The 21701-nt window shown below is 46.2% G+C and overlaps 1 protein-coding gene across 1 annotated transcript in view; it reads right to left on the bottom strand.

Moving 5' to 3' along the window:
• Window positions 1-21701, bottom strand: part of RSPH9 (radial spoke head component 9) — a 138696-nt gene that overhangs the window by 72200 nt on the left and 44795 nt on the right. The window contains exon 5 of the mRNA XM_030498780.1: window positions 16687-16790. Within this exon, the coding sequence (XP_030354640.1) occupies window positions 16729-16790 (62 nt within the window). The 3' untranslated portion in view covers window positions 16687-16728. The remainder of the gene's footprint in view (window positions 1-16686; window positions 16791-21701) is intronic.

Raw genomic sequence — 21701 nt, 5'->3', positions numbered from 1 at the left:
CTGCTGCCCAAGGCGAAACATCTTTCTCGCACATGCAGGCTCTTGGCTTTTTGCTCACCCTTGCCCCCTTGCTGTTTTGCAAAGCCCCAGACCCAGCTCACTCAACAGCTGAAGTATCCAGAGGCCCTGGAGCTGGACGTCTCCATCCTCCTCGGCTGCGGTCACATCCAGTGCACGCCACTTCCCCAGCATGTAGAGGTGCCAGCCTCTGACGCCGCTTCCGCCGTCCCCATTTGGCTCACTTGCTCTTGTCAGCCCAGCTCAGCCCCACACACACAAAAAGTCCAGCTTTCTGATTCATCTGCCGTGGGTCCTGAGGAAAATGAATCCTCAGCTTTCGTTTTCTGAGGATGGAGTGGGATCTGTTTACTCAGGGAGGCAATGAAGTCATTTTTGTCTCGTTTATGCCAATAGCGGAAACGGTTTTCAAAGGAAAAGGAGTGGGTTCAAAACCAGCCTCAGACAGAAGCTGAATGAACACAGACCAGAATCAAAGGCAAACAAAACTTCTGGGTGGCTTGTCCATAATACTGATAAGTTTCTGACCCATGTTTTCTGTCACTACAATCAAACACTCTCCACTACGCATAGGGCTACAGCCTGTGAATCCTGGCTCCTCATCCCTTCATCCCCTGTCTCCCATGATTTCAGCAGTCCTGCCTCCCAGGGTCCTGCTTCATCCATTAGGTCAATTTATTTCCTAGAGCTGGAAGGGGTGAGTCCTGGACTCCTGCTCCAGTTGTCTGGCATCAGTGTTTGGAAGAGCTCCTGATCCACCCACTGAACACAGTGGGGGCTATGGAGGCACCTAGGGGTAAAGCAGAAGGTGGGGCTGGCTTCATCAGCCTTTTGAAACACGGACACAGGATCCTCAGCTCATGCCCAGCTCAAGGCCAGGTGGATCTGAAGTCAGGTACACCTCAGAAGGATGGAGGAAAATCTACAGTAACATTGAATCTACAATAACGTTGTCTCTAATGTAAGGTTTTTTTCTCCTCTAAGCTTTGATCTTAGTCTTCACCATTTGGCATCTACACCTTCTAGCACAACTCCCCAGCCAATGCAACCGGAGTGCATCAGACTCTGGTTGGCTGCTTAGGAAGATGAGCAGAGGTTTGTTGCCTTCCTTGCTCCAGGACCCACAACCACTACTGCTCCCGCTGCTCCGTTGTGAAGCAGCAGCCCATGGGAGGTGGCTGGTAGAGCCCAGTGGCTGATAGCTTCAGCATTTCCACAACTTTCTTGGCCTCAGTGGGTCAGTGGTCCTAGGGGTGGCCCCAGCTCCCACACAGGACTATGCATGCAGCAGAAACCCAGCAGCGAGTGCAGAGCCATGGCCAATGTGTTTACAAAAACCTGTGTTGCTAAGCAGACATGCAGCTGGGATTCACACCAGTTGAAGCCTTCTTTATTCCCCCTTGGCTCTGTTCCCAGGTATTAATGAGTTGTACTCAAGGAGCTGAAGGGTCCTGCTGCCAGATCTGCATCCAACAGAATAGGCGTGGGGGCAATCCATGGTCATGTAACCTCCCAGGACTCGAGATGTCATCATTGACTTCACTGGGTGCATTTCACTACTCTCCAGAACCCCGCAGAGCGACTCACTGACATCATTCCTTCAGCCGGCCTTGGCAGAGGTGGTGGGGATGAGGCCCACAGCAGCCAGCAGCCCGGGGATGGTCTGCATGGTTTCCATATGTCAGTTCTTTCTTGGGACTTTCTTCAGTGTTCAAAAGCCTCAAGTGCCCTCTTTGGTTCACTGGTGCAACAACCGTGACTGCCGCTGTGTATGCAACTTCAATAGAGACACCCTGGCTAATGGGGCAACTGCCTGGAAACCGTTCAGCTGCTTCTGCTATAGGCAAAGGGAAATTAAATGAGTCACCCACACAGAGAGCCCTTCCTTTCTGTTGAGTTGGCTATGAAATGTAAGATTTTCACCACCGCTGGAACACTTTCAACAAGTCACAGCAGGATTTGGGACTGTAGACACATCTGTGCTTCCCCAAAGGTACCGTCACATACAGGCCCATGCCGAAGGATGGGTAAAGGGGAAGGAGAGAGGAGGAGGGACAGCTGGAGAAGCACAATAGCAGAGCACTGCTCCAAAAATGATCAACAGAGAAAAAAATCATGGTTGCCATTACTAATTACCATCATTACATCCCAACAGTTGAGGTCCACAGCATCCATAAGGTAGACTGGGGGGTCACAAGAAGCTTCCTCCCAATAATATTTCTTTCCAAAAGGAAGTTAGAAGAGCACTTTATCTGGAGCAAAATGCACATGCCAAACAATGGTGTTGTCCACAAATAGCCAGAGAGTGGCTCTGCGCCTCAGCACTTCAGAGACAGAGAAAAATAAAGGCTATAAGTAACATAACAAAAAGGACAAACATAACTTGTCCTAATAAGCAAGAGAACTAGCTCCCCAAATAGACTAACAATTTAATGTATGTGCATGCTATCACAGAGCAAGATGTGTTTGAAATGAGGAGAGATTTCACTGGAAACTGAGATGGTGAAGACTTCCACGCACAGTTTTGGCCAAGATACCATGAACAAGGCTTTAGTTTCTCATGAAAAATACCACTGGACTCTACACTGATGAAGAGGAAGATCACAGCTCTGTTATCTCAGCCAGCAAACAGCACTTCCTATAGCCTAGTTTCTCCTGGCACGAGGATGTGCCATTGGGTTCAGCAAGGGAAAGTGCCAAATCTTGAATCATCATGACCTGCTGTTCACTCCGCAGTGACTCAGAAGATATCTTTCTAACATTTATCTACTTCTTGTTTCTCTTTTCACCATACTGTTCATATTAGATATGGGTAGTCAGGCAGAAAACATTACACAGCCTGATTTCTGTTACCTTGCATGTCAAACTGAAGCTCCTTTCTGTGTTTTCACTTGCATATGCTAGTAGGCAAAATACTTACAGCTAACTGTGCAGTGCGTGTTTTTCACTATGACGTTCAGCTGGTGTGAGGCGATTTCTGGTGCAGACTCTCTCCTGGGAAGAAGACTGACATGTCCAACTAGATCTTATGTGGTATTTCTCAGCAAACTTTTTTTTTAATTATTGGAAAAACACCAAGTTAATGGAAATTAACCTTTCTGTGGAATCTTATCAGGGCTGACAGATCACACAGGTCGAGGTTTGGCACTCAAGAAGGATGTGGGAAACCCAGATTCATGGTCTGCATCAAATGGACCAGAGAGACTGATTCATTACACTGCTGTGATTCCTCTGACAGGATGAGGCCTGTACTCAAATCCCTCACTTAATGAATATTGATTCCCTTATACAACATGGAACAGCTCCTTGGAAGGAGGGAGAGCACCTCCACACAGAAGCTTGCAGGATAGAGAAGATGTCTGTGTCACTACAGGCTGAGGTCTCAGTCCCTGCTTCAAGCCAGGCAAATTTTAAGCAGCTCTCACTTACGCATCTCCAAAAGAATTTGTGCCACTCTGCCCACAGTGCTCTGCGTGGCCACTGTGCTCACTATTACTGCAGCAATCCTCACCTGGCAGACCTGACCTGAAACACTGCTCTTGTGTCCTTTCACTCAGGGGGATCAGTGAGGATGGCTGAGCTGCTCCCAAAGCACAGACCCAGACATTAAAGAGCTGAAGCAAACTGCTAACCCCTGCAGGGATCAGCCAGGTGCCCACTACAAGGGTAGTAAATGGTGACCACAGAAGATGTTAAACACTGTCTGGGCAGCCAGTTGATGAGTCGCCTCATTGCTGATAAAACAGTGGGACATAAATCTCCTACATTCCCAAAAAGCAGATGGTATTTCAGGTGCTTCAGGCTGCCCACCGGAGGCTCCTCTCCTCACAGGCCCTGGACAGTCCGTTGCCTAAGCAGGTCTCTAAGCTGGTAAGAAGCTGGCATCTCCAGGAGGACTGAAACCAAGCCAGAGCAAATAAAAGCCGCACTGCACACTCCTCTCCAGCAGAAAGCACACGGTACTGGTCCACGAGCCACGTCCTGGTCATTCAGCCCTCAGTATCTCAGCGCTCCTTATCAGGAGCACAGCTCCCACCACAAAGCACATTCTGCCACCACCAACGGGCAACAACCCTGACTCCCAACCAGCCACAACAGCCCAACAGGCCAGAACTGAACAATAATCCCCTGGCTTTTACCAAACCATTGGAAGGATGCGCTGACAAAAAAGCTCAGATCCTGTGTCCTTTTTCTCTACCAACCTATACTTGATGGTCTAAGAGGCCACCTCTGCAGTTGTGGGTTCATCTTGGGGAGGGGAGGGGCTCTCTCTGCTTGCTGCAGGGCTCCAGAGCTTCTACTTGCCTGCAGCAGCCCTGTGGTTGGGCACGTTCTTGCCATTCTGTGGTGAACTTGGGTATCAGGAAAGCTTTGCAAGCTACTCCCAGCTGCTCCTTGGCAAAGCTGCTTTCTGGAGGAAGGAATTCCCCATTGCTAGCTGGTTGCCATAGGCTAAGCAAGGCTGCACCTTCTGGGCGCTCCTCCTGCTTTTCCTCCCCACTCCTGGTGCTAGCCCTCACGCAGCCAGGGCTGCCTTGTTTGAGGGGCAGCAGCTCCCGGGCTACAGGACCAGCCCTCTTGACTGCAGAAAGGCTCTGTGCAACACAGCCACCCCCAGCTCTGCCCTCCCAGCCAGCCCCATCCAGCTCCAAAAGCCCTGTTGGCAGAGTGCCTCCTGGCTCCTGAGAAAGCATCCCCTCGGGGGCTGTTCCTAATTGGTGGTTTCCTCCTCTTTCTCTTATGTCGCTGTGTTTTGCTTCCTAGCTCATATTTTATAAGGTGGGTTTTTAATAGCCTGTGCAGGCTGCCAGACCTGAGTCTACCTTCAAACTTCTACTACTGGGAGAAAATGTCCTGTCTGCAAACCTGGGGGTAGCAGTGGCTTTGTCTGGATGCAGGCAGGGCCAGTGGGCCCACCCAGAGGCCCATAAGAGCTCTAAGCTTTAAGGCTTCAGGCCTGCAATAATTTGGGTAGTACCCAAGTATCACAGTGATGGGCACTGCAGCCCAAAGAAGACAAGCTGGAGGTGGTTTCTAATGTGCAGTTCTGGTATCTGCTAACTCATAGCATAGTGTGTGTGATGGGCAGGAAAGATCTTCACAGACTGCAAACAGGCTGAATATTATCCTTCTGCCATTACTATATCCTTCTTCGCCAGGGGATCACCAACTGGGACAGGGAGCAGATGAACCTAAAAAAGCACTGCCTGAAACACAGCCAGGTTTTATTGCTGTATGTCCCATCTGCTGAGCAAGGAATGACTAGACACAGGTAACTTGCCAGGACATGACAAACACACAGGAGGAGCCTGGCATCAAAGACAGAGGCTGGCAGACGCAGCATGCTCCCCTCCCACTGCCTTGGTCATTTGTGTCTCCATCCTGCCCCCAAGAACATGCCTAGTCTCCCTGAGAGTCAGGACACTGGCATCTTCAAGGCTCCTTTGTCCCTTTCTTCCCATGCAGGGACTAGTGGGGTGGTCTGGGCAGCGGTTGATATACTGAAGCTGAACACCCATCACACACCAGAGCCAACTGGGCTTGGCAGCATCTTTCTCCTTGCCCTCAGAGTAAGTCCTGGGTCTGGCAGGGCTGTCACAGCAGCAGGGCTAGTGTCCACCTCCAGGTGAGCCTCCATTTGTCTGAACAGCCAAACTCCACACCCAGAGAGCAGGCAGGGATGGTGGCACATGGCTATGGTTGATCAAAGCCACAAGCTATTCTCCAAGAGGAAGCCCAGGCTGAACTCTGCAGTGGCAGCTGCAGTCCCAGTCCCTGGAGGCAGACTGCAGTGAGGAGGAAGCCAAAAAAGCCCCACACAAGCATAGCCAAAATCTTCCTCCCCGCTTCCAGCAGACTGGCTCCCTTGCCAGCTGCTCAGCTCCTCACCTCCAAATCCCCATCAGCTCCTGGGTCTGAGCAAATCTACAAGTTATCAAACTTCACCTACCTCTTCACTCACATCAAAACCAGGGAGCCGTCACCCTTCCCCGCTCCCACCTCTCCCCCATCATAGTCCCACTGCTGCTTGGAAAGATTTCTCCTGAGGATCCCACACACGGTGTGACTACTGAACCCCACACGTGGCTGGCAAGTCATGAGGAGCTGTTTGTGCTCCTGCTTCAATTTACAGAACTGGCCAACATACCATGAATTACAAGTGTCAGATATCACAGGCACATCTCCAGCTGGATTTTCCATCCAGAGGGGAGGTATTGGTTCAACAAACTGCAGCAAGTGCTTCCCAAGAGTAAGAAAGAGGAGTGACCGTCAGGGAAGGGTCAGGGCTTGATCCCCTGCTTCCAACCTTCCTCCTCACTCACTTGTGAGCTGAGGATGGGTTGCTCTGAAGTGCATTGCCCCAGTGCCTTCCAGTGAATATTCAGGCAGTCTATCTTGCATCTCCGAGCCTTTGATCCTATTTGCATACAAATATCCTCAGAGATAAGGGGCAAAGAAGGGAGACAGAGGCAGGATTGGTTTTGGAGAGAATTATGTGCCTTCTGCTTCCCATGGAGAACTGGGAGTGCTGCATCCCTTCCAAGCCATTGGCTTTGTTGTGCTCTGGGGATAAGCCCCACCACCAATCTGGGCACCAGGTCACCAAGAAAGAGCTCTCAACTCAACCCTATGAATGGCAGAGCAGGGTTTATTAAAGAATAAATTATTACTAATCACTGTATGCAGTACAGTAGAGCACAGAGGTTCTAGCTGAAATCATGGTTTGCAGGCACAAACACACATATACAGAAGCTCATCCCTGCCAGAGCATGTAGTCTAAAGAGGTGCAGATGCTGATGCAAAAGGTCACAACAGGAAACAGACCAGAGGCTGTCTCAGACCAAGCTGAGGGCCTCAGCTATCAGGTAACACACGTAGGGAGGAAAGAATACTGGGGGAGGAAGCAGGGGCTATAAAAGAAAGCAGGTAAGGTACATGGGAGACTCAAGCAAAGAGACTCACTGGCACAAATCCCCAGCACCATGCATTCTTGCAACCAGAAGGCATCCTGATGAACGCATACAAAACACTCACAGATAGAAAGACAACTGGGTGTTGCTGCTGTCCTTGGATGCACCAGGGAGAACAGATATTCAGTAAGATGAAGAAACGACCACTCCAAACTTCATCAAAGTAAAGAATTTCCTTCACATTATCTCTAGTTGGACTAAGCCACCCCTAACACAAGAAGCTGGGGAAGCCAAGAATTAGCAAACCTTACAAAAAGATTGGACAATGACGTGGATAAGAATAAAAGGGGGAAAGGAAAAAGAAAAAAGAAAAAAAACCCCGAACAACATCATAATGGGAGCTAACAATGTTTCTGGAAAAGGTGCTAAAATTCATAATTCATACTCAGGTCCCAAGCCCATCCCTAAGGGGTAGGAACCAGAAAAGGATGTTAAGTGTGGAACAGACTATGTTACACCTGCCTACTGCGAAGTTCTTGCACCCTCCCCTGAAGCATCTGGCAAAGGTATCAAGAGAAAGCATCAGAGCATCCAAGACAGGCTCCAGGAATAAATGGATTTGGGGGCTGACCCAGTTTGGCCATTTCAAGGCTCCAGCACGTCCAGGGTCAAGATTGCAATCTCCATGTTTGTGTATACAAAGTCCTTGCAGACACCAGTGAAGTGAAGCCATTTGAAGCAGCATTGCCAGTGCCTGTTATGGGTTGTGGATCTCATTATACTGTTCCTGTTTTTCCTTAAAGCTCCAGATCCTGATGACAGATGATTAGGTGAGAAACATGTTTTCTACAGAAGAAAAGTTTCTAGTCCTCTTGATTGTGGGGAAAACTAAAAATTAGGAGCCCAATGCAACATGTTTTCTACATGAGAGAAGTTTCTAGTAGTGTACACTGTGGAGGAAACTACAAAATGCCCTTTGAAGGCAGCTCTACAGCTCAGAAACGAAGAGGCAAAGACAGAAAATACAGCACTTACTCTTTTTCAAAAGCTCATGATTTTAAAGTTACCATGAATTTTTGTGGTCCAGCTTGAAATGTCTGAAAGCTTGGGAGTCAGAGTACTGAACTTAAGGCAATATGAATCGTTTTAAGCTCCCTCATATCTCAGGTCTTGCTAACTTCTCTCAGTCACAGGGCTTCTGCTCCGCAGCTCTTCAGAAGCCCTCCTTTGCAGGGTCTGTCTCCCCACACCGCCCTGTGCTGCTGACTTTCTAGATTTCATCAGACATCCCATTTGAGTCACTGTTTTTCTTAAAGCTCCAGCTCTCAGACTCACTCAATTACGTGAAAACATACATCTTATAAGGGAAAGTTCCTCCTCTTCATAGCTGCCAGGAAATGCTAGCAATGGAGCCTGACTCTAACCCAAAAGCCCAATACTGCAGGCCTGACAAAAACACCAGTATCTTCTTACACTACTGAAACATTTATGATTTGAGAGATTTGGGTCTTGGCAACACTGTTCTCCTCACCCTCTGTTTTGAACGGGTCTCTCTTGCCTCCAGCCTGCTGCCATGCCCTCCTAAATTTACACCACCAGTTCCTTAAAAGGCTGAAAAAGGCTCCACAGCAGTATGGATTCTGGATGAAAAAGGAAACTCATGTTCAGTTCCTTCCCTCGAACACCAGTTTTTGCAGAGTTTTGACCAAGCAAATGTCATTGTTGTGCCTGCCTCCTACCCTCCAGCTGAGCTCTGTGCCCCTCTCCCTTGTCCAAGGCACAGCATCCCCTGGTGCCAGGGAGAGAAATCAGCTCTCCTGCCTCCATTCCTGGCTCCCCATTCAGATGAGCAGAAGTAACTAGGAGCTGGTAAAGGATACAACGAGTTTCCTAGTGCTGTTGTAATTTGGCTGTTGTTTCTACAACACAGCACCTTGTCAAGGGCGAGCTTTCAGAGCCCCAGAGGTTTTCCGGTTGAAGGTGGAGGGAGTGGGATCGGAAGGTTAGAGCATTCACAGTTTGCATGGGAAGCAAGTTAGTTCTCAAACCCAGGCTCTGACCCAGTTTTAGCACACAGTGGGAACATACCCACGTGCTACAGCCTTGTCCTGGGGCCAACGTCTTACGGCAGCATCCTGAAGGTGAATGTACACATCTCCTAACTTTGTGTAACCTGCTCAGCGAGGGGTTGCCCGTGTGTCCCTCACCCTGATATGCAGGTGTGTGAGATCTGCATCTATAACCGCTGCACACAGGCAGAGCTTTCAGGGAAGGTGTGTTTTCCAGCTCTTTCCTGTGCCAGTATTGCCGCCACCTGGAGATGAGAGGAATGAAGGGCTCCCAGCCACCTCCCTACCTTTATCCCGTTGCCTTTTCTCAGCCACAAAGCACCCTCCTTTGCTTCAGCTGGAGGGAGAGCTGGCAGTCTCCCAGCTCCTGTGGTTATGATGTCCCATGTGTGCAGCCTGTTGCAAGCCCTGCTGTGAGGACAAGGTCCTTATGTTCTTGGTAAAAACACAGCTCCTGGGCACTAGAGGAGGCTTTGGCGAAAGAAGGCAACCCCCCACTCAGTGCACTCTCAGTGCTGCACCTTCTGCGAGGAGGCAACTCGCCCTGGGCTTTCCTGTCCTTGTTAGCCTAGAATTCAAGTTGCAGATCTGGGTGAATGAATACAGGCTTGTGTGTTCAGCAGAGCTGGGCATGGAAAGGAGAAGGGGTTTCCTGCACGTATTTTATGGCACTGTCTGGGTATGGAGATGGGAGGGAGCTTATACGCTGCATGTGCACGTGCACGTTTTCATGTTGCCTGCACGTGTGTGCATGCGTATATGCATTTCCATATTGTGTCTAATAGGCTCTTTGTTTCTCCAGAGAAGAAGGAAAAGGAAATCCGCATGTAATGAATCCATTTATTTTATGGAGCTCCCCTGGAGAGGGGCAGGGGAGCAAGATTTATGCAAAAAAACAGGCAGCTGCTGTTGGGAGGGGGACATCAATCTGGTTTTGATTTTCATTCATAAGTGGAGGTGGCCACACAAGCCAAGGCCTCATAAACTCCCTGTAGAGGAGAGTGGCCGGTTGGTGTGAGGCTGTCAGAGCCTATCTGGCCATTAGTATGGAGCCGCTCTCCTCTGCCTCTGACTAATTCCCGCCCTGTTGCTCTGCCTTCCCAGGACTTGCTTCCCCATGCTGAGGCCTCCCATTAGAAGACAGAGGCAGAGCTGTACTGGGGCACAGACTGAAATCTTTCTATTGAAGGGCAAAAAGCCTTCTACAGAGCATTTGCAGTTCATGTCACAATCCAGTGTATACTGTATACCATGAAAAAGAAAACCCACAAAAGCAACATGACCTGTATGCTACAGTCCAGTTCCTCTCTGCCATTTATAAAAACACACAGAGTGAGATGGGTAGAAAGACTCCTGGGCTGGAAGAAATAGCCTAGAAACTAGATACCACCCCTGAGCTGCTTTGAAAGTATAAAGGCCAAATATGCACCAATGTGAAATGCTGACTTTAGAGAAGTGGCCACAAGGAATGTTTGTTTCTGAAACCAGTGGGATCGAGGTCTCTTCCTGAAACCAAAAACAGTAGGTCAACTGGGCCATCAGTATTCAGGCCAAGAGAAGGAGCTGCTTTTCCAGGATATGCTAGAAAAAGCTCCTATAATAGAGTCCGATCTGTGGAGGAACAGGTCAGATCACAGAGCTTTCAAGGATAGCGATGGATTAATTTCACAATTTTGTTCTGAAAGAGACCTACTGGCATGGTTTAACCCCAGCCAGCAACTAAGCACCACACAGCCACCCACTGACACTCCCCCCGGTGGGATGGGGGAGAGAATCAGAAGGGTAAAAGTGAGAAAACTCATGACTTGAGATAAAGACAATTTAATAGATAAAGCAAAAGCCACACACGCAAGCAAAGCAAAACAGGGAATTAATCCAGCGCTTCCCATTGGCAGCCAGGCGTTCAACCATCTCCAGGAGAGCAGGGCTCCATCATGTGTAACGGTTACTTGGGAAGACAAAATGCCATCACTCCAAATTTCCCCCTTCCTTCTTCTTCCCACAGCTTTATATGCTGAGCGTGGTGCTGAATGGTATGGAATATCCCTTGGGTCAGCTGGGGTCAGCTTTCCCGGCTGTGTCCCCTCCTAACTTCTTGTGCATCCCCAACCTCCTCGCGGGTGGGGTGGTGTGAGAGGCAGAAAAGGCCTTGATGCTGTGTAAGAACTGCCCAGCAGCAACTAAAACATCCCTGCATTTTCTACACTCTTTCTAGCCCAACTCCAAAATACAGCTCCATACTAGCTACTGGGAAGAAAATTAACTCTATCCCAGCCAAAACCAGCACACCTAATTGTGCACTAAGTCTCAGAACTATTGGTCCTGTAGCAGAGACTAACAAGATCAGCTGAAAGGCCTCGAATTTGCAGTGAAGTGCCATTATCCACACTTGCCCCTTGAGAACTCCCAGTTCAAGTATTTTCCTCTGCTTGAGAGACAAGACTCAGAACCAATGATCAAAACACTCTGCAAGCTGGGGGAGTGGCTAAAAGTAAACAGACTACCTTAATGCTCTCCTGTTTTACATTTTCCTTCCTTGTATATAAACACAGGTATCTTCAGTAGTGTTGCAAAGGATATTTAGAATTAAGGAAATGCTGAAATGCTCTCCACCTCATGCATATTTTCACCTCCACTTACCAAGTGCACATTTCAAGTCATCTTATGAACTGAACATCTAATGAAATCTTGGTTGAACGATACTGTATCTATCAAAGTTTTTCAATGGTTCCTTCTGCTACACCTTGCACAACTCTTAATTTTAATGTCTTCACCTTCATACAGACCTAGAGGGAACATACACACCATTATGTCCCAGTTAAGGTTAAGTCCCTGAGGAACTTGAAGACTAAGGCTTGTCCCACTTTGCAAAGCTCATCCAGCCAAAGAAGGCTGCTGAGGTACTGTGCCAGAAAAAACCCTCATGTAGATGTATTTAAAGTGATGCAGCCCTGCACTGTTCCAAATTTTGTCACCAGGTAAACAAGCAAATGGCCCTAGGCTGGGAAGAGAGGAGGCAGTAAATGATGCCCAGTCCAGCAGAAAGACTTCCAGATATGCAGACCATATTCCCACTAGGTGGCTCTGCCAATGTAGCTATGCTCTTGATCATACTTGGTAACTACTTTAAGCTATTATTTCTCAAGCACAACCAAATAAACCACATGTATGTACTCTGTACTTCAAGAGTGGCCAGCATGCAAAAGCTTATTCTTGCTATTCTCTTGGGTTCTGACTTTTGCTTCTAAAAATGTGCCATTTGATTGGTCACAAGAAAAAAGTGTTGGAAAAATTACTTCGCGACTTGCCAAGGTCATGGAGAAAGTCTGTGGCAAAGCAGAGGATTGAGCGCAGGTGGCCTGCATCCTCAGCCAGTCACCTAAGAACATGGAGGAGATGCTGCATTGGAAGCAGGACAGCCTGGAAGCATCCTGAGAAAATTTATGCCAACAGGATGTAACAACCCATAAAACAGGAGGCCTTGATAGACAGGCACAAGGACATGCTCATATATGCTACTGCATGGCTAGAGACATGGCATGACGAATATCCCACAACATAGCACTGCATACATTCGCATGTCATGCTATGATGACACCTCTTCTTCAAACAGATGGCTCTGAGAACAATGAGAGCAAACAGTTTCCTGCAGTATCTCTGAAATCAAAGAAGCTTCCATACATCTGAGGTGAGGACTACAAAGTGGAATGAGACAGCAGCTGTGAGCAGAGAAGATTCCAGCCTGGCCTCAGGGCACCTACAAAGAGCATAGTAAATTCTGCTGCTCCTTACACAAAAGCTATAGGTCCATTGCTGCCTGTTTGGTAAAGGTTTTAGTATACAATGGGGAAATATGAGAAAAAAACTTAAAAAGCCTAGTTTAGTTCAGCTGCTGGAGAACAAAGTCCCTTCTTCTAGCAGCAAATAACTCAGCACAGCCCTGACTTCTTCATCTAGGAGGTGACTTCCATCCAAAAGCTCCTCATCAGGAATTACACCTTTTCAGCCAGCTCTCTGCAGTTCCTACTGACTTGGCGTAATGAAAGTTACTCCTGATCACAACTGGTTTAGTAAAGTTCCTATCGGCTCAAAACTGACCTCAGCTGGCTCCTGTCATTTCCAAAAAGCTCCTGCTGATTTGGCTGACTGCCTGAGCTCCAGGAAAACTGCATTTAAGCCCTGCATTTGCAGAGGGTAAATTCTCCCTTTCTGGAACACAAAGAAGCCAAGACCAAAGCCAACAGGAAAAAACAGAGTCAGTTTGTCTGTATGGAAATGTTTGCAGCAACCCCTGCTCTAGGGCTCCTGACCCGGAGCAGGGCATCAAGACACTCTGGGGAGACTGGCACCCTGGGCCTCAGTGACACAAGATGCCCCAGCTTCCTGCCCACTTTCTTTCTAGCTTTTTTTGACTGCTCCAGGCCCGGACACCAGAATACCTTCATGCTGCAGCCACTTGCAGAGAGAACTATCCTTATGAAGAGTTATTTCATTTTACAAGGGGCTGATAATGTAGCCCTGAAGAGAACACTCAGGAGCAGCCTGTGCTTTGGAGATGAGCCTAGAAGGACTTTCAGGCACCTTCCTCACCCCTCTCGAGCCCTTGGCAGAACCAGGATTCAAAACGATCGCTTTAATTAGAGGCTTATGGCCACTTAAGCATCTGACTTCCATGCATGGCCCACCTGGCAAGGCAGGCACACCTCCCCCAGACCCACACTGGGCCCATAACATTTGCAGGCTGTGTGGGCTGCTCTGCTTTGAGGCCGAGGAGCCTGCCGTGTTCCCCTCCAGCTGCGTCGTCGGCAGCGTCATGCTGACAGGTTCAAGCCGTGCCGAGAGGGTTGTTTTTATAACCCACTCTCTTTTAACAAAACTTTCCCAAGCTTATTCTACGTTATAGTCAGGATCACCTGCTGCTCAGGGGGACCCACATTCTTAAAGGAAAATTGCAAAAAAAAGAGGAAAGATTGACACATAGTGGTCTCCAAAGGAAGAAGAAAGCACCTCAGCACTAACCAGTTACTCCAAATACTGAACTCGGCCAAATTCCTTCGTTCCTGACTGGCAACTCCCCTCCTTTCTCTGTTGTTCCCTGGTGTCACCACAACAAACTCTGCAGATGCTCCTTAAGCTGACCTGCAGCTCTCCTACTATTTCAATTCTGGCACTATAACATATTGCCCAGTAGCTGTCTCCAAGTCTTGATCGATAGCTCCAGTGCCACAGCAACATGCTGGTTTACTCACAAGTTAATCACAGCTCAGCTCTGTGATCCCATAACCCATCTCTGCTGGCCTGTCCTGGCCTTCACTTATGTCATCCCAACTGTTCTTGTCCCACATTCACAGCACAGCTCCTTCCACGCACCTCAGTCCTGACTCGCCATCTCCTTTAGCCCATACAGACAGAAACCAGCAAGTGTGGAACACGTGAATCACTCTGCTGTATCAGTCCCAAAATCTCTATAGTTATATATATATATATAACTCGCCACTAGAAAAAGTTACCAAACAAGTCAGAGGAGGATGTAAATCTACTTAGCAACCTGTCCACCATCCAAATTTGAACTGGTATTAGTTTAAAAGCCTGAATCATAATGCTTATTCTGGCTTTCAGTTATGTTATTAATAACTACAGTGACTCTCCACATACTGCCACTCACACAATGCCCAATCAAGTATATTCTCAGTGACATTGATGAACACACTGAGTAGTGTCGTTCAGGTCTTTTTCTAAACTAAAGGAATTAAATTAGAGCAATTGAAGATGTCTGAGCAAATGAGTTTTCTCCCAGAATACCAGAATTATCTTCTGGTATTCTACAGGGAACTTAATTTGCCACTGAGCTGCCTTTTCAGTAAGCGTAGCTGGGTCTCTCTGAACTTGCTCAGTGTTCTTCTCTAGCCTTGACCAACCTAAATTTGGCTGGTGCTCACATACTAATATTTAAAGCTCCCACAGTGCAAATGAAAAAAACATGCTACAACAGGATTCTAAACAATGCCGTTTGTTTTTTGGTTTAAAATTTTTGCATTGAATTTCACGTGCTTGAATCCACAGCCCTGGAGAGCAGAATCCCCTTCTTACCCAAAAGAAGCTACACAGGCAAGACAAGAACAAGCTTCTGCACAGTGTGCTGGAGGATCAACTTCTGCATTGCCTAGCAAGTTTCAACTCTGAGGAATATTTAGTCCAAAACTTCTTTGATTGAACTATCAATGAGCATGATGAAAGTCCAGTGCCTTTTTGAGACAGGGATATTCTCACCCAGTAGGAACTGGACTACAAAAAAACAACTTATTTCACACATATGCTGCGAAAGAGCTGTCAAATGGAAATAGCTTATTGTGAAATGGTTTTGTCATGAGAATGAATATTCACTCCAGAGCAAAACAAAACCTATCAACCTCTCCGACTTTAAAAACAAAAAGCCCTCTGGCCAAGAGTTTCAAAGTTGTTCACCACTCTCAGTTGGCTTGAGATCCAGGATCCAACAAAGCTCAAGAGCTGCTGCCCAGTAGGGCAGGGAATGAGATCCCAAACAGGTGTGGACCAGGTGTGAAAAAGTAGGTTAACACACCCCACCCATCACTGTACAGCACATCTGTAAAAATGGAAATAAATACTAACTGAAGTCAAAATCTTGATGTCTGGAGATGAGCAGAATTCTCCCCAGTGACAGCTAAAGAATATCATGTGGTGACGACTGCAGCTGAGCTGATTTACTGCTAAACTCTGCTTCTCTGGCTGCAGGAGGCTCTCGTTCCCTTGCTGCTGAATTGCTTCTTCTCAATACAAGAGACAAAGAGTCCTAGTGCTCTTCTGAATATCACTCTGGTTCATTTTTCCAGTTGCAAAGCAAATGAAGTTTCATTGTCTTGCCAGACTCATAAAAAGAAACTCTCAAGCACTAGCCAAATTGTGAAGAACAGCATGTTTTATGAAAACCCAATTAAACTCTGGCCATCAGTATCTCACTTTCATCTCTGCTAAGCACTGTCTCAGCTTTCTTGTCGCATGCCAAGCTCATATTCTTCTCTGATTCACTCAGTGAGATTAGTTAACAGTTTTGGTTTGGGTTGTTTTTTTTTTGGGGGGGGGTGTACTGAAGGCAGAGCCCTTCTTGTTTATGCATGAGATCTGCAGGGTACCAGAAACAAGTATTCTCGAGGTCAGGAGGGGAGTTTACTTCCATGTCTCAGATATCAAAATGAGAATTGCTTGTCATTATCACTCACACAAACAGACACCGAATGCCTTTTCCAGAAAGAACTGACAGAAATTAAATGCAAAGAGAAACAACACTGCAATGCAATACACTTTGGAAATCCTCATCAGTGGAATAGCTCTTTGAACTGCACAACATGGCAGAGGCCCATGTAGACCCTACAGTCCAATGTACCAGGAGAATTGGAAAGTGTCATAAAAGTGCTCCGGTGCCTTCTTTCCCCAGGGGAAATTCCCTTTTCCCTTATCTGTCTCTAAACAGATAAGGTATCCAGCTGGCTGTGGCTCATACGAGGAAGCTGTAAGAAATGCAAGAGCATACTGTGTTTTCACCTGCCTGGCAAGGAGGGCAATGCTATTATTTTCCAGTAGCCTCCAAGTCTCTTCCAAGCCACTGATTAATTAAAGAATTCACTAAAAAATGCAGTGCAACAGATTACAAAGCAGAAAGCACTTACGGTTAGGGATGATGTAAACTGATTTCAATAGACCAGCAACCATCACTCCAGCCCAGCTGATCTTCCTTCCAACACGCCAGTCCAGAAAGCAAGCTTGATGATCACTGAAACAAGACAAACAGAAATGCCCTACTGTCTTGTACTGCGATCACTCTTCCATTGTCTTCTTCTGTCTTCTGTTTAGAAGACTGTCTAATAATACTGTCTCCTATTGTCTACTACTCAGTAGTAGTAGACAATTTTGGCACTAAGTGATAAAAATGCAGTGAGAAGGGCAGTCCCTGCTTTTGTCATTATATTTGAGGCTTTTAATGCTGAATAATATCAGAAAATGCAAAATAAAATAACATAGAGGGCAAATACGCTCCTTCCAGATTTGCAAAATGCAAAGATAAACTGAGGCTCAGGTAAATGTGATTAGCCAAATATGCTAGGACTCACAGAAGTAGCAAACATAGGTGTGCACAACAAGTGTCACGTCCTAAATTTCCAACCAGCTGGAAAACAGCAGCATCACAAAGAAATAGCACTTTGAGAGCTAGAGCTACATCAACAGCACAGTTGCCTAAGTGAGCACTCTTCTCAGAAATACTTGGAGGAGTCAGATGGCTGAAAGCCTCCAGAAGTGAACGGCTTTGAGGCAAATCCAGCTGATATATTTGTTGTATGGTGCCAGCATAATTTCCCTGAATGGCTAGAGAAAAGGGAAGCATGAAAAGGGTCAGTTGGGAATATATGTGCATGTGGGGGATGGGGGCAAAGAAAAGGCAAAACTAGCTGAGAACAGGCTCCATTTAAATTGCATACAGACCTCACACAAAGCACAGAGAATTGGTCAGTAGATTGAAGCCATCTGGCTGGAGGAGCCATAAGAGTAAAACCCTGCTGGAGATCTCTCCATCACGTCCCATCATGGTCCAACATCAGAGCACAGCACGGGCTTCCCCCACTCCAACCTCATGGAGCTAAATATGTGAACAAGAGCAAGAAGAGGACTGCAAAGTTCATTGTTATGACAGAGCCTCTGCTCTTCTCACAAAGTATAAATCCAGCTGGCACTCTCTCCTGCAAACTATTTCAGTCTTCATGCGTTGTTACAAAAATCCCACTTCACTAAAAGTCTAGGTGTTTGAATGGTTTGGCTGGACCAGGCTGCAGAGCCTGCTCTGCGCTCAGACAGCCCCATGTGAATCTTGAGTGGAGTGATCTACGGCTGAACTTGTGCATCCTCCTGCACTCAGAGACAGGGAAGCTTACAGATGTCCACACTACATATTCAGTGAAACAGCTTCTACGGCAACCCATCAGTTTGCCAGAAGGAAGGATTGGGCATCACTGCGTTTTGTCTACACTGTCCCAAGGCTTCTCTGGTAAACCTCAGGCTTTGGTAGCAACAAGAGAGGAAACTGAGTCAAGGCTGTATGTGCTGCAGCCAACAGCACAGAACACTCATGCAGACAGCTGGCCTCAGGCTTTCATGACTCCCAGTGAGAGACCACCCCAGGACTCTCCTCATGTGAATGACCCAGGACTCCAGGTCTCCTCCTGCTCATCCTTCCCATTTACAAGCATGTCTGTTGTTGAAAGCAAACTCAGCATTCACTACAACACAGCCTGAAGACACAACATTTTTAATACAAAAAACAGAAACGTATTTTAAAACTTACAAAACATCTTAATTTTCTGTCCCAAATAAACCCTCCGACTTCATTTAATGCAAACTAACACTGCTTGTGTTTCAGCGCACTGGTATCTGAATATTCAACAACGTGGTGGTCTTTATGCCAACCACCCCTTACAAATTCAATGGTCTTCATTGTCTGTTTTTCTGAAGTCCCTCTTTCACCTGGGTTGGGAAAAAAAAAGGCACTTAACATCTGGAAAAATTAAAGCTTTGGAAGTTTGCCTGTCTGATTGCCATGCTGTTGTTACAGAGGTTTTGTTCCTTATGATTCTCTCATGCAGACCTATTAACTGTCAGAGATCAAATCTCAGCACAAGTGGTTCAGTTGTTTTCCATCATTTTGACTTGCCCATATGGAACATTCCCAAAATGTCAAAAGTCATTAATATTTTTTAAACACTGAAAATCTCAGAACTTATCATTTCTGCATCAGAAGTGATTTTCAGAGATCCTAAAGGTTTCTTCCTCTAACGAATGCCATCACTGAGATACTTCTGCTGGTGTCAGCAATGCCACAGATACTGGGTATAAGAACAGTAGCAGTGAAAATTTATAAGGAGAGGGACAGTAGAGAAACCGAACTGAAGTGCTCTCGAAAAAGGAAGTTGGATTAATTTTCCCACTGGATTTTTCCTGTTTACACTTAGCTTGAAATCTTGGAAAGAAACGTAATGAAATTATTACTTGGTTATTTTACTTTGAAAAATAACCATACCCACTGGGAAAGTAAGAAAACCTTAAAAATATAAACAAGTTATTTTCAAGTGAGTCGCTCATTCTTCTACCAGAGTGCTGCTCTCCCTGCTCTTTTTGCAGCATTTCCTTCTTACCATCTCCAGCCACCTTTTCATCCCCATCCCTGCTTCAAATTATTAAGTTCTGCCCCAATATCATTCTCCTCCATGCTCTGAAGTCTGTTTCAGAACCTGTAAGCTGCTGTTGCGGGGAATGGGCCTTTCCTGCTGTGGCCACTCTCCACCAGGACACCTGACTCCCACATGTGAGATGATCCCTGCAGGAGCCCCCTGCCCTGACAGACTCATGACACTGGGACAATCTTCAGGAAGGCCGCTGTACTGCAGTGCTGGAGTAGGACGAACTGCATTTTTGGTGCAACGTGATTGTTACTCTCTTCCCTTATTCAGACTTAAGAGGGGGTTTGACACTTTTATTTTTTACAATCCGAAATTTCATTTGAATTATCCAGACATTTTTTTATGTAACTATAAAATATCACTGTGGTAGGCTCTAAATATGGACTATGTGACAAGACAAAACTGTGAATCGGTGTCTTTTTTGCTACGACTGAGCATCCCCAGCGCAGTTCTCAGGATCTGCAGCATTTAATATACATACATAGCTAACAAGTCATCTTGAAGAGCTCACTAATTTAAAATCTTGGATGATCAGTTGTTGGACTTGAAGACATTTCTTCTGCTTTTGGTCACCCAACATCATATTACAAGCTATAATATAAATTTTAGCCATTTTGCAACCTACTCGTCACCAGATTCAGGCTTCCTAATGTTTCAAGAAGGGGGAAGGGAGGCAAACTGTTGGATGCAAAACGAACACTGACCTGCACTGACCCCTTCTGGAAAGCACCAAAAATGTACCATTGGAAACAAACCTGTACTGGTCCAGGGGGTGCGTGTGGGAACTACGTGACCTAATAGCTTTTTCCATCTCCATTTCTATAACTTTTAATCATGTTTGGTTGGAACGGCCTCAGCCTTCATAAGCTATTTGCATGGGTAAGGCTCTGGAGCAGATATACACATCATCCACTAGCACTCTATGGACTAGAAAAGGCCCAAAGGATCATGAAAGCTTCTTTGTAGCTGGAAGCAGAAAATAGCAATATGTTACAGGAAATCAGAAAGACAGCAAAACATATTCTGTTTTATCAGACAAGAACAGAACACATATTAGTGTGAAATGAAAAATGGAGCCTTAAAGAACATCTACAATGTCTAATCCCAAAGCATCTCAAACAAGGGAATACCATTTCTTTGAGAACAGTCCCATGAAATCTCCAGAGGCCATAAGCAATTAGGACATACATTTCTCATCTAAAATAGGGTATTTCCCTGCTCCTGACCAGACCTACTTGGGAACACAGGTTTAGTTTTAATTCAAAAGGAAAAGGAGTCATTCTTCAATGGCCGGTGACATCCCTTGGAAACGTTCAGTTCTATCTAAACTGGATGACCCTCTGCAGCACTGACAAATCACAGACCACGGCTGAACTGGCTGACAGAAAGATCACTTTCTTTTCTCTCTTGTGCAGGGACATAGCATTCAGGGCTATTTTTCTTTTCCCCTGAATACAAGGTCTTGATGAAATAAACACATTCAAAAACTATCTGCAAGAAATCAGAAATATGTCAAATTTCCAAACTTGGAAAGTGATGATGGGTTTCAACTCAAATTGGCACATGCTTTGTTTGTCTCCTTGGGACTCAATGTTCTGCATTACTAACAGTTGTAGAAAATACTCAGAAGATAAAGAAAACATCTCAGGAGAAGAGACTATTTGGTCAAACCAGACTGCAGGTTTTTAAGAAAGCAACTGTTTTCCTTCTTTGCATTAAATTACGTGTCACTTAAATTTCGTCAGGGACGGCATTTCTTTGAGGGTGAGGCAAGCAAGTGGAGTACTTACCATCTCTGAACTATCACCGTGTTGCTGGCTTCCTTCTGTCCAACCAAAAGTCACAGTGCTGCTTACGTATCTGCATCAAAAGTCCTATGACACGGAGAAACTCTTGAACAGCCCTTGCTCCTCTGCCTACCTATATTTTAGGATGGTAAGCCAGCACTGTGCTTACCAATGGTTGGTTTCTATCCCATGAAGAGAGTCACTCCTTTAGTTTTCCCCATCACAAGATGCAAGGAAGCCAACATAAGAAATTGCATTCAATTTAAGGTACTGAATACTTGTTAGGCTGTTGCAGCTAAACTCCTTCCACTAGGATAAAACTCTCTATAAAATTAAGAAGAAAAAAAAAAGTAAAGCAGCAATTCATAAAAATGTGACGTCACCACACCACTGAGCCTAAGAGTGCTCCTTCTCCTCATAAGGAAGTTATCCCTAGACGAGATGGCAGTAAATATTTTGCTTGGCTCTTACGTTTAAGCTTTTGGACAAGCTAAAAATCACCCTTCTTCTAGAAATCATTATATAGCATAATGTGGAGAGAGGAAGAGATCTCTTCTGGCAAGCACTCTTACTGTGTTTCTTCTCTGACCAACTGGGATGGCCCCATTTCCATTGCTTGGAATAGAGCACAAGAGTCTGGACAGAAGCCCTGCCTTCATCCCCACTTCT

This window comes from Strigops habroptila, chromosome 10, assembly GCF_004027225.2.
Source record: "Strigops habroptila isolate Jane chromosome 10, bStrHab1.2.pri, whole genome shotgun sequence".
In the NCBI taxonomy this organism is placed as follows: Eukaryota; Metazoa; Chordata; class Aves; order Psittaciformes; family Psittacidae; genus Strigops; species Strigops habroptila.
This window is presented reverse-complemented; position numbering and strand designations above follow the sequence as displayed.